The 13,306-nt window shown below is 42.9% G+C and overlaps 1 protein-coding gene across 4 annotated transcripts in view; it reads right to left on the bottom strand.

Annotated features, from left to right (window-relative positions):
* Window positions 1-13,306, bottom strand: part of PTK2B (protein tyrosine kinase 2 beta) — a 198,524-nt gene that overhangs the window by 97,089 nt on the left and 88,129 nt on the right. For all 4 annotated transcript variants that reach the window (XM_073624881.1, XM_073624878.1, XM_073624880.1 and 1 more), the window contains exon 2: window positions 702-941. In XM_073624881.1, the coding sequence (XP_073480982.1) occupies window positions 702-893 (192 nt within the window). In that variant the 5' untranslated portion in view covers window positions 894-941. The remainder of the gene's footprint in view (window positions 1-701; window positions 942-13,306) is intronic.

Genomic DNA, 13,306 nt, shown 5'->3' with positions numbered 1-13,306 from the left:
AGGCCAAGGGCCAACTAAAAGTGCATTCATGGAGAGGCTCTCAATGCTGCTGCATAATTGTAAGGATGTGGCTTAGCATGGTCAGCCTGAAACAGGAAGAGGCAGAGCTGCTATTTGCCACGGAAGGTCCACTTTCAATATTTAGTGGTTGAAGGTTTGTTGGACTTGAGTTTTGTCAAAGTTCATACGTTGTATATTCTTTTTATGTTGTTGATTTATTTATAACCCAAATGTAAGTACCAAGGCAGATTCATTTTCAACTTCATATTTTTCAGTTATGTTTATTAGATCTCTTTTGTGGTTTCCTGTTGGAGGTGTGGGTAGTGTGCCAGCCCCATGGCCTGTCTGACACCTGTCAAAAAGGTGCTCCTGACTTTCTGTTCTGTCTGAGACATGCCAAGAAAGGGAAGTCAGATTTCCCCTCACTTTCTCTTCTGTCTGACAATCGTTCCATAGACTGGAAATGAGGAGTAGAAGCCAAGATGAAAACAGAGATAGTAATAAAAAGTTGAGGTTCTAACCCAACTTTGCGAATACATCAGGAGAAGTGAGACACCACAGTAAGATTAACACCAGAGAGATAACACTGCTGAAAATGATACGGGTAATTTAGTGGACATCATCCATCACTACCTGAAAAAAAAACTGTTTTGGGTGGCTTGATCCCTTTAAACATCATCAAAGCTCAGATGCTTACTTACCCGAATCTCGGTGTATATGCTGCACTTGACCAGCTTGAAGTTCTTCATCAGGTTGTTGCTGTTGCTATGAAAACACACCTTGAGGATTCGCATCTCCTCTTTACTGATCTCTCCATCGAGCGGTAGCTCTGTGGGCCCATCGGACCTCATAAAGGTTCCTCCCCGTGATCGGCTTATAGGGTCCAGCGACATCCTGGGACCGAGAATTCAGAGGATAACTAAGATGAAGACATCACATATCTGTAGATTAAAATAATATCTTGTTAGACATCATAGAGCAACCGTGTGGTCAATAAAGACAGTTGAAATATTCTTAATTTTGTTATCCTTAAGAGCAAACTTGTGAACGGAGATCAAAAGAAGAACCAAAGTAATGAGAAGACAAGGAGAACACTGACCCATACTGTTTAGATTATGTCTCACAGCCTAAACATCTCTACCTACTTTCTGGGGCAACCCCTAATTGATGTTCAACTGGGCATCTCCTTACTGGTGGTCTGCTTCTCTGTACATATCTTCTAACTAGACATCTACACATCAACAGATATTGTATCCATCCAGCATATAAACTCTACCTGGACATCCCTTGCCTAGAACCTTGCTTATGGTGTCCCAGTACTGTCCATTCTTAGTTCTATTGCTAAGGGACTTTTTTGGGGAGTAGCTGCAGAAGAAAAGGGCATCCTCTTACTACCGCTTAACATTCTGGAGTATCCCACAGCTCCTTGTGCCTATCTAAGTTATACCACAATAAATGTTAAGAAGGCAACAGCTAGACTACCTATTGAGGTGTGGATGCTGCTGGGAAAGATAAACGCGGCCAAGATAGCAGGACCAGTCATAGGGTTTGTGCTACACTGATGATCTGATGAAAAAAAAATCTAACAGAAGTTCTAACACTGAAGATCAACTTTGAATTATCTAATTGACTAAAGTAGATCAGCTGATTTCCTTTGGTGTTTGTAGCTGATGGGGCTAATTTTATTATTGCATGATGATCATTACCACACTCCATGTTTCAGCTGTGGCTTACCATGCTTCAGACATTAAGAATGAAACTAGTCTCCCCCTGCATCTGCTGCAGCCACAGACATATTTTTGGTGTGTGTGTGTGTGTGTGTGTGTATATACACACACACACACACACACACACACATATACAGTATCTCACAAAGTCAGTACACCCCTCACATTTTTGTAAATATTTTATCATTTCTTTTCATGTGACAACACTGAAGAAATGACACTTTGCTACAATGTAAAGTAGTAATCAGCATGGATCCATGAAGAATCGTTCTTGCCAAACCAATCTATTAACCTTCTATGAGGAGGTGAGTTGCCATCTAGATAAAGGAAGGCTCGTAGACGTGGTGTATCTGGATTTTGAAAAAGCATTTGACACAGTTCCCCATAAACGTTTACTGTACAAAATAAGGTCCGTTGGCATGGACCATAGGGTGAGTATATGGATTGAAAACTGGCTACAACGGCGAGTTCAGAGGGTGGTGATAAATGGGGAGTACTCGGAATGGTCAGGGGTGGGTAGTGGGGTCCCCCAGGGTTCTGTCCTGGGACCAATCTTATTTAATTTGTTCATAAACGACCTGGAGGATGGGATAAACAGTTCAATCTCTGTATTTGCGGACGATACTAAGCTAAGCAGGGCAATAACTTCTCCGCAGGATGTGGAAACCTTGCAAAAAGACCTGAACAAATTAATGGGGTGGGCGACTACATGGCAAATGGGGTTCAATGTAGAAAAATGTAAAATAATGCATTTGGGTGACAAAAATATGAACGCAATCTATACACTGGGGGGAGAACCTCTGGGGGAATCTAGGATGGAAAAGGACCTGGGGGTCCTAGTAGATGATACGCTCAGCAATGGCATGCAATGCCAAGCTGCTGCTAATAAAGCAAACAGAATATTGGCATGCATTAAAAGGGGGATCAACTCCAGAGATAAAACGATAATTCTCCCGCTCTACAAGACTCTGGTCCGGCCGCACCTGGAGTATGCTGTCCAGTTCTGGGCACCAGTCCTCAGGAGGGATGTACTGGAAATGGAGTGAGTACAAAGAAGGGCAACAAAGCTAATAAAGGGTCTGGAGGATATTAGTTATGAGGAAAGGTTGCGAGCACTGAACTTATTCTCTCTGGAGAACAGACGCTTGAGAGGGGATATGATTTCAATTTACAAATAACGTACTGGTGACCCCACAATAGGGATAAAACTTTTTCGCAGAAGAGAGTTTAATAAGACTAGTGGCCACTCATTACAATTAGAAGAAAAGAGGTTTAACCTTAAACTACGTAGAGGGTTCTTTACTGTAAGAGCGGCAAGGATGTGGAATTCCCTTCCACAGGCGGTGGTCTCAGCGGGGAGCATTGATAGCTTCAAGAAACTATTAGATAATCACCTGAATGACCGCAACATACAGGGATATGTAATGTAATACTGACACATAATCACACACATAGGTTGGACTTGATGGACTTGTGTCTTTTTTCAACCTCACCTACTATGTAGTGAGTGTACAGCTTGTATAACAGTGTAAATTTGCTGTCCCCTCAAAATAACTCAACACACAGCCATTAATGTCTAAACCGCTGGCAACAAAAGTGAGTACACCCCTAAGTGAAAAATGTCCAAATTGGGCCCAAAGTGTCAATATTTTGTGTGGCCACCATTATTTTTCAGCACTGCCTTAACCTTCTTAGGCATGGAGTTCACCAGAGCTTCACAGGTTGCCACTGGAGTCCTCTTCCACTCCTCCGTGAAGACATCATGGAGCTGGTGGATGTTAGAGACCTTGTGCTGCTCCACCTTCTGTTTGAGGATGGCCCACAGATGCTCAATAGTGTTTAGGTCTGGAGACATGCTTGGCCAGTCCATCACCTTTACCCTCAGCTTCTTTAGTAAGGCAGTGGTCATCTTGGAGGTGTGTTTGGGGTCGTTATCATGTTGGAGTACTCTGAGATCCAGTCTCCGAAGGGAGGGGATCATGCTCTGCTTCAGTATGTCACAGTAGATGTTGGCATTCATGGTTCCCTCAATGAACTGTAGCTCCCCAGTGCCGGCAGCACTCATGCAGCCCCAGACCATGACACTCCCACCACCATGCTTGACTGTAGACAAGACACACTTGTCTTTGTACTCCTCACCTGGTTGCCGCCACACACGCTTGACACCATCTGAACCAAATAAGTTTATCTTGGTCTCATCAGACCACAAAACATGGTTCCAGTAATCTATGTCCTTAGTCTGCTTGTCTTCAGCAAACTGTTTGCGGGCTTTCTTGTACATCATCTTTAGAAGAGGCTTCCTTCTGGGACGACAGCCATGCAGACCAAGTTGATGCAGTGTGCGGCATATGGTCTGAGCACTGACAGGCTGACACCCCACCCCTTCAACCTCTGCAGCAATGCTGGCAGCACTCATACATCTATTTCCCAAAGACAACCTCTGGATATGATGCTGAGCACGTGCACTCAACTTCTTTGGTTGACCATGGCGAGGCCTGTTCTGAGTGGAACCTCTCCTGTTAAACCGCTGTATGGTCTTGGCCACCATGCTGCAGCTCAGTTTCAGGGTCTTGGCAATCTTCTTATAGCCTAGGCCATCTTTATGTAGAGCAACAATTTTTTTTTCAGATCTTCAGAAAGTTCTTTGCCATGAGGTGCCATGTTGAACTTCCAGTGACCAGTATGAGAGAGTGAGAGCGATAACACCAAATTTAACACACCTGCTCCCCATTCACACCTGAGACCTTGTAACACTAACGAGTCACATGACACCAGGGATGGAATATAGCTAATTGGGCCCAATTTGGACATTTTCACTTAGGGGTGTACTCACTTTGGTTGCCAGCGGTTTAGACATTAATAGCTGTGTGTTGAGTTATTTTGAGGGGACAGCAAATTTACACTGTTATACAAGCTGTACACTCACTACTTTACATTTTACAAAATTGTCATTTCTTCAGTGTTGTCACATGAAAAGGTATAATAAAATATTTACAAAAATGTGAGGGGTGTACTCACTTTTGTGAGATACTGTGTATACACTGTATATGTAGTGGACATGTACAGAGACCATTATCACTCTACCCTACACCTAAAGCACTTTTATATCTGTCAATGGCCCCTTTCAGGGGATTTTTCTTCATTTTCTCTCCCTCTGACACCCTCACAGGAAATGGGTTCTGTGGTTGTCACCAGGACAGGACAGCAAATAAAACATTTTTTTAGGGCTCGTTCACACCAGCTGCCATGTGTTGCACCATGCATAATGCATGGCACAATAATCACATCGTTTGCTATTTTCTTTTTGTAACTTCATGGAAATGTTACAAAATGACATTTCACTCAACTCTTGTGGGAAGGAGTTCCTGCAAGTAAAAGAAAAATCTCCAGCAGAAAATTTTCGGGTCTCCCGACCTGCAAGATGGGGCCTTGCTCTGTGGCTGGGCTGTGTAAATCTCAGAACAGGATGGACAAATACACAACTCCTTTGGCAGGTACAAGGCACCTTATATGTACCTTATCTGTGTATTTCGCTGTTTGCTTTAAGAATTTGTACTCTTTATCGATTAAGGCCGGATGGGCAAAAAGTAACAGCTGAAAGTGATGCAAAAAGAGCGTATATGTTTATTTCAGTCTGCACAGCCAAGCTGTCAATACTTCTGTTTTTCTTCACATTGCTATATATAGTTAAGAGCAATACTGCAACAAGGCACAAGACTCGATAAATCCACATTTTATACCATTAGAACATTTGCCAAGAACAAAAAAATAAAATAAATTCATTTTTAAAAAATGACACTCCCTTCTCAGTTATCAGCTTATGGCATGCAGATAAAAAAAAAGTGTTAAAAAGTTGGATTTGCAGTTACTGCCTTCTGGGCAAAAACATACTTCGAATCATAATTGGGATATAAATAAATCACAATGTATGAGTTCACTTCTTCTAGGTGTCTTGGTGCTGCTCTTGCTCTGCATTGCAGTTTTTAGAAAAGTGGACACTGCCAACCTGCAGTCTATGGATTTCCAGAAGACACCTTCTTTTGCAGAAGACACCTTCTCTTGCAGAAGACAACTTCTATTTCAGAAGACACCTTCTCTTCCAGGAGACACCTTCTCTTACAGGAGACACCTTCTCTTACAGGAGACACCTTCTCTTACAGGAGACACCTTCTCTTGCAGAAGACACCTTCTATTTCAGAAGACACCTTCTCTTCCAGGAGACACCTTCTCTTACAGGAGACACCTTCTCTTACAGGAGACACCTTCTCTTGCAGAAGACACCTTCTATTTCAGAAGACACATTCTCTTGCAGAAGACACCTTCTCTTCCAGAAGACACCTTCTCTTCCAGAAGACACCTTCTCTTCCAGAAGACACCTTGTGTTGCAAGAGACAGCTTCTATTCCTGAAGACACCTTCTCCACAAGACACCTTCTCTTGCAGGAGACGCCTTCTCTTTGCAGGAGACACATTCTCTTGTAAAATACACCTTCTCTTGCAGGAGACTCTTTCTCTTGCAAAAATACACCCTCTCTTGCAGGAGACTCTTTCTCTTGCAAAATACGCCTTCTCTTGCAGGAGACTCCTTCTGCAGAAGACACCTACTCTTCTAGAAGACACCTTCTCTTGCAGAAGACCAGAAGACACCTTGTCTTCCAGGAGACAGCTTCTATTCCTGAAGACACCTTCTCCACAAGACACCTTCCCTTGCAGGAGACACCTTCTCTTTGCAGGAGACACATTCTCTTGCAATATACACCTTCTCTTGCAGGAGACTCTTTCTCTTGCAAAATACACCTTCTCTTGCAGGAGACTCCTCCTGCAGAAGACACCTACTCTTCTAGAAGACACCTTCTCTTGCAGAAGACCAGAAGACACATTGTCTTCCAGGAGACAGCTTCTATTCCTGAAGACACCTTCTCCACAAGACACCTTCTCTTGCAGGAGACACCTTCTCTTTTTAGGAGACACATTCTCTTGCAAAATACACCTTCTCTTGCAGGAGACTCTTTCTCTTGCAAAATACACCTTCTCTTGCAGGAGACTCCTTCTCTTGCAGAAGACACCTAATCTTCTAGAAGACACCTTCTGTTGCAGAAGACCAGAAGACACCTTGTCTTGCAGAAGACAGCTTCTATTCCAGAAGACACCTTCTTCTCCACAAGACACCTTCTCTGGCAAAGGACAACTTCTCTTATGTAAGACACCTTCTCTTCCAGAGGACACCTTCTCTTCCAGAGGACACCTTCTCTTCCAGAGGACAGCTTCTATTTCCGAAGACATCTTCTCTTCCAGAATACACTTTCTCCTCCAGAAGACATCTTCTCTTTCACAAGATATCTTCTTTCAATGCCTATTGAAGGCAAAAATTAAGCATCTCAAAGCCCACTAAACTAGATCAGTTAAAGTGGTTGTAAACCCTCTCATACACCCAGTTAGGAGAAGAGCCTCCAGTGATACACAGAGATGAAACAAATCCTCCTACATATGTTTTACATGTTTATCTACAGCCATCTACTTCTCTACATTCTGCAGATGTGTGATAAAATCCTTCTTCATCTGTGAGGAGCAGAGAGGAGAGGGCGGAGAGCTGTAGTTACACCTCTTATACACTGTGTGAGAGCTGATTGAAGGAAAGGGAGACACCCCCCTCCACATGGGCACAGGAACTTAGGAAGATTCAGAGCTGTGTTCTGAATAGACAAGCTGTGTGCTGAGCTCCCTCCTCCCTCACAAATGTGTCTCATGTGTCAGGACAACTTGCCAGAAGTGACACATGCTGATAACTAAGGAGGGAAGCACCAGAGAGAAATAACACTTGGAGCTTTGGAGATAGACAAGTAAACACTACAGATATATGTGCTTTCAGATTTCATGACTGAAGTTTACAACCACTTTAAAGAAACCCTGTCACTTTAATGAAAAAAATAAATAAATCAGTAGGTCTTGTTTACAGGAGGTATTCTGCTCATCCATCAGTCCATTTCTCCTACCTTTGTCTATTCCAGTGTTGCAGCTTCCGTCAGACTCTTTAGCATTCAACATAAATGATGCCTGTAGCAACATAGGGGTCGGTGAATGCAACCACATCGGTGGGAGACCTATTCTCCTGGAAGTGTTGAATGTTGAAGAGTCCGATGGAGGCTACCGTGCTGGAATGGAGGAGAAGCAGGAGAAAACAGCTTTTCTATTGCAGGGAAGTGGCATTAGGATTATATTAATTGAACTGACAAGGTCTCTTTAAAACACTACTAAACCCAACCACAAGATTTATTATATTGCAGCTTACCAATTCTTAGATGTGGTGGCTGCATTCGTTTTCTTTTCTATTTTGTAGGTTGTTTTTCTTTTATTTTAACCGTGATCCTGCCAGTAAGCAAGTCATTTTTCAACTTACTTTAATAGTTCATGCGGTCCAGCAAAAATGGTAGGTAGAGCGTTGAGACAAACCAATTAACACTGACAGGGGTGCTTACAATGGTCAAATTTTACTCATTTTTATAAAACCTTTAATCAAAAAAATAAAAAAATATGTTGCTGTAACTGTTTCAAACAAGTGCAGCTTTAATTTGTTAGTCATGTCATTCTAAATCTGCTAGTGCACCTAATGCTACCCTCTCTTCAGTATGATAATGCTACTGTCCAAGGGTGTCTCAGTTGCTTCTTTTTCCAAAGTGGAGACGCTAAGTCATGAAGTGTGTGTTGGTAGGATCACCAGGTGAAAATAGGGGACAAATGCCTAAAAAAATAAAACTAACACAGCCACCACATCTAAGGACTGGCAAGCTGCAAAAGATTAAATTTTTGTTTTTGGGTTTAATGGCATTTAAGCCCAGATGCTGTGCGCAAAATGTTCACTGGACAAAGATACTGGAAATGTGGTCTGGACCTTTTCTCAACACTTGTTTTCTCCCAGGTAAGAATGTGCATGAGCTTAACTGCCCCTTCTGATTAGGAACCTGTCCCTGGCTATAGGCCTGCCTTTCCCTAACAAAGAGGTTCCACGCCATGCCAATTCCAACACCTTCAGACCTCAGATCAACCTCATCTCCTGCACCTTCAGAGCTCAGATCACCCCCAATTCCTTCACCTTTAGACCTCAAATTAACCCCAATTCCTATATCATCAGACCTCAGATCAACCCCAATTCCTACACCTCCAGACCTCAGATCAAACTCCATTTCTACACCTTTAGTCCTCAGATCATCCCCAGTTTCAACACCTTCAGATCTCAGATCAATCCCAAATCCTCCACCGTCAGACCTCAGATCAACCCAAATTGCTACACATTCAGACTTAAGATTAACCCCAATTCCTTCATCTTCATATGTCAGATCAGCCCCAACTCCTATACATTCAGATCTCAGATCAGCCCAATTCCTGCACCTTCACACCTCAGATCAGCCCAATTCCTGCACATTTACACCTCAGATCAGCCCAATTCCTGCACATTTACACCTCAGATCAGCCCAATTCCTGCACATTTACACCTCAGATCAACCCAATTCCTTCACCATCACACCTCAAATAAATACAATTCCTACACATTCAAGCCTCAGATCAACCCCAATTCCTACACATTCAAGCCTCAGATCAACCCCAATTCCTACACATTCAGACCTCAGATCAGCCCCAATTCCCATACATGTAGATTTCAAGTCAATCCCAATTCCTACACATGCAGACCTCAGATCAACCCCAATTCCTACATATTCAGTCCTCAGGAACAACCTCAATTACTACACATTCATACCTCAGATCAACCCCAATTCCTGCACCTTCAGACCTCAGATCAACCTCAATTCCTACACATTCCGATTTTAGTTCAATCCCAATTCCTGCACCTTCAGACCTCAGATTAATTTCAATTCCTACACATGCAGACCTCATATCAACCCCCAACTCCTACACATTCATACCTCAGATCAACCCCAATTCCTACACATGCAGACCTCATATCCAGGGGCGGACTGACAACTCATGGGGCCCCCGGGCAATAGGAGATTATGGGGCCCCCAGGCAATCAGAGATTATGGGGCCACACAGTATACACACACACAGTATACAATCACACAGTATACACATACATGTATACACAGACATGTTTCTATTGGCTGAGAAGGTACTGGAGAGGTGGGGCAGCTATAATCTTGAGATTTTTAGACCAAAATGATGTTGGTAAAGGGACATTTCAGAGACAGATGTAAAAAAAACACAGATTTTTACATACTGTCCCTGGTTTTACTGAGGCTGGCAACCCTGATGGGGCCCCTTGGTGACCCAGGGCCCTCGGGAAGTGCCCGAGTGGCTCAATGGTCAGTCCGCCCCTGCTCATATCTACCCCAATTCCTGCATCTTCAGACCTCAGATGAACCTCAATTCCTGCACATCAGATCTCAGGTCAATCCCAATTTTTGTACCTTCAAACCTCAGAATAACCTCAATTCCTACACATGCAGACCTCATATCAGCCCCAATTTCTACACATGCAGACTTCAGATCAACACCAATTCCCACACATTCATACCTCAGATTAACCCCAATTCCTACACATGCAGATCTACCCCAATTCCTGCAACTTTAGTCTTCAGGTCAATCCCAATTCCTACACATTCAGACCTTCAGATCAACCCCAATTCCTATACATTCATACCTCAGATCAACCCCAATTCCCACGCATGCAGATCTCAGGTAAATCCCAATTCCAGCAACTTCAGACCTCAGGTCATTTCCAGTTCCTACACATTCAGACCTTCAGATCAACCCCAATTCCTACACATTCATACCTCAGATCAACCCCAATTCCTACACATGCAGACCTCAGATCTACCCCAATTCCTACATCTTCAGACCACAGATGAACCACAATTCCTAGACATCAGATCTCAGGTCAATCCCAATTCCAGCAATTTCAGACCTCAAGTTAATCCCAGTTCCTACACATTCAGACCTTCTGATCAACCCCAATTCCTATACATTCAGACCTTCAGATCAACCCCAATTCCTACACATGCAGACCTCAGATCTACCCCAATTATTGCATCTTCAGACCTCAGATGAACCTCAATTCCTACAAACCGGATCTCAGGTCAATTCCAATTTTGGCAACTTCAGTCCTCAGGTCAATCCCAATTCCTACACATTCAGATCTGTGATCAGCCCCAGTTCCTACACATGCAAACCTCAGATCAGCCCCAATTCCCACGCATGCAGATCTCAGGTCAATCCCAATTCCTACACATTCAGATCTGTGATCAGCCCCAGTTCCTACACATGCAAACCTTAGATCAGCCCCAATTCCCACACATGCAGATCTCAGGTCAATTCCAATTTTGGCAACTTCAGTCCTCAGGTCAATCCCAATTCCTACACATTCAGATCTGTGATCAGCCCCAGTTCCTACACATGCAAACCTCAGATCAGCCCCAATTCCCACGCATGCAGATCTCAGGTCAATCCCAATTCCTACACATTCAGATCTGTGATCAGCCCCAGTTCCTACACATGCAAACCTCAGATCAGCCCCAATTCCCACGCATGCAGATCTCAGGTCAATCCCAATTCCGGCAACTTCAGTCCTCAGGTCAATCCCAGTTCCTAAATATTCAGACCTGAGATCAACCCCAATTCCTACACCAACTGAAATGCTGGGTTTTACATTTATGTCTCCTGCAACTGATCAACCCCAATGCAACTGTAAGGAGTAAGAGGATAGGCAGGCAGGCTTCTTCTGCTGTCAATTACAGCACATGGCAATAGTGCTGTATTTGTAGGTAGCAGGCCCCCCCCTTAATGATCCTTCAGTCCTTTAGTGGGTTAGTCTGAGCCTGTGCACATGCCACAGGGAAAATACCACTGAAAATGATGTTGTGTGCGTGCCCTGTCACCTGTGTCTCAAACCGCCTATCCCAGCAGTAATATAAGGGCTTTTTGTATTATTTGAAAACAACTTTCTTTAATAAAATAGATTTCTCACACGACAACTCAAACTGAGTCACCAGTCTTTTCACTACATACATCATTTTGAGCTAGTTATTACCAGCATACGTCAATTGGAAGGGAAAAATGATGAAAAATATGCCGCACTGCAGAGACGTTTTTTACAACATAACAAGACCCAAGGACGCGTCGATATTTTTATTCCTGCAAAGCGAGGGAAAACATACTATGAAGTGAGTGAGTCACGGGATATTACGATGTGCATCACTCCTCGTTATTGACACGCGTTCCGAGCAACTGTTTTTTACTCTAAGTATCACACGCTGTGATATGATTCAGCCATTCAAGCACTTACAAATGACTACAACAGCCCAACATTTCAGAGGCCCACAGCTAGCAAGGTTAGAGCAGACCTGGGTTAAAGTGGTTGTAAACCTCAGACATGAAATATGAACAAAACATTTCCCTCTATAGTGTGTACTTGTCTCAATCCAGAGCACTACGTGTCATTTCTGTCTGCTGCCTTGTTCCTCTGCTATCAGCATGAATCCTTTCCCTCCAAATAGCTCTCACCGAGCTCTAACTTCAGCTCCTCGCCCCCTGCTTTCTGAAAGTTCAGGCAAGCTGTATAAATTCTGCACTTTGAACAGATGTAGAGGAGAGAAGACTGCAGATAAACAGGTAAAAATTATGTAGGAGGATTTGTTTCATCTCTGTGTATCACCTGAGGCTTGTCACTTCACTGGGTATGTGTAAGGATTTACAACCACTTTAATATTCTTTTTAGATTTACCCATTTTACCAATACCAGTCACGTATATAGGGTATTATTTCTAGAGGGATTATGTATAATAAGAAGGACCCTAAATGACTGATCCCTTTCATTTTAATCTTTCCAGGTTGTACAAGAGCAGTCTATGTGAAAATATACATTATTTTAGTTATGGTTAAAAGGTTGTAATCCGACAAATATAACCTTTGCCATAGGGCTTCCTGATCATGGCTTTAACATTGGTAATGGCTGTGATTGGCCGTAACAGTGATCACATGACTGGGAGCCCACCCTACTGGCTCCCAATCTTCATTGCACAACCTGGAGCGGTCACTGTGCTGCCACGGACATGTGTATCTCTGTGCTGCCACACATTTGTGTATGGCTGGTGGGAAGGGGTTAAAAATTATAATCAAAGCATTGCAGATGGTATTTATCAATCAATCTCGAGAGCTAGACAATTAGACTATTGTTATGTAAAAACATTATAAGGAATATAAGTTATAAATGCACTCCACCTACTGTTTTATTTCCTAATTTGGGCATAAATATGAGAAACAACATTATATTATGTAAAATTATATGAGTACATGTAATATTATTGGATTAAAATGATAAATATAACACTGCATCAGGTTTTACAAAATGATGCTATGGCTATTGTAGTGATTTTTTTAATAGCATAACTATATGGAATGATGCATTTTGGTTACCATGTATTGTTTTTAGGAAACTAGGCTTCCCCCTACTCATACGCTAATTAACTTGCTTGACTGGTTCATGGAGGTCATGCAACAGGAAGTGATGTTGCAGGAAGTAGGGCGACCTCAACTCAGCCATGTGCTGAAGACAAACAGAAGTCGTTTTGG

The sequence above is a fragment of the Aquarana catesbeiana genome, linkage group LG04 (genome assembly GCF_042186555.1).
Source record: "Aquarana catesbeiana isolate 2022-GZ linkage group LG04, ASM4218655v1, whole genome shotgun sequence".
In the NCBI taxonomy this organism is placed as follows: domain Eukaryota; kingdom Metazoa; phylum Chordata; class Amphibia; order Anura; family Ranidae; genus Aquarana; species Aquarana catesbeiana.
Note: the sequence above shows the minus strand (reverse complement) of the source record. Positions and strands in the feature narration are given on the sequence as shown.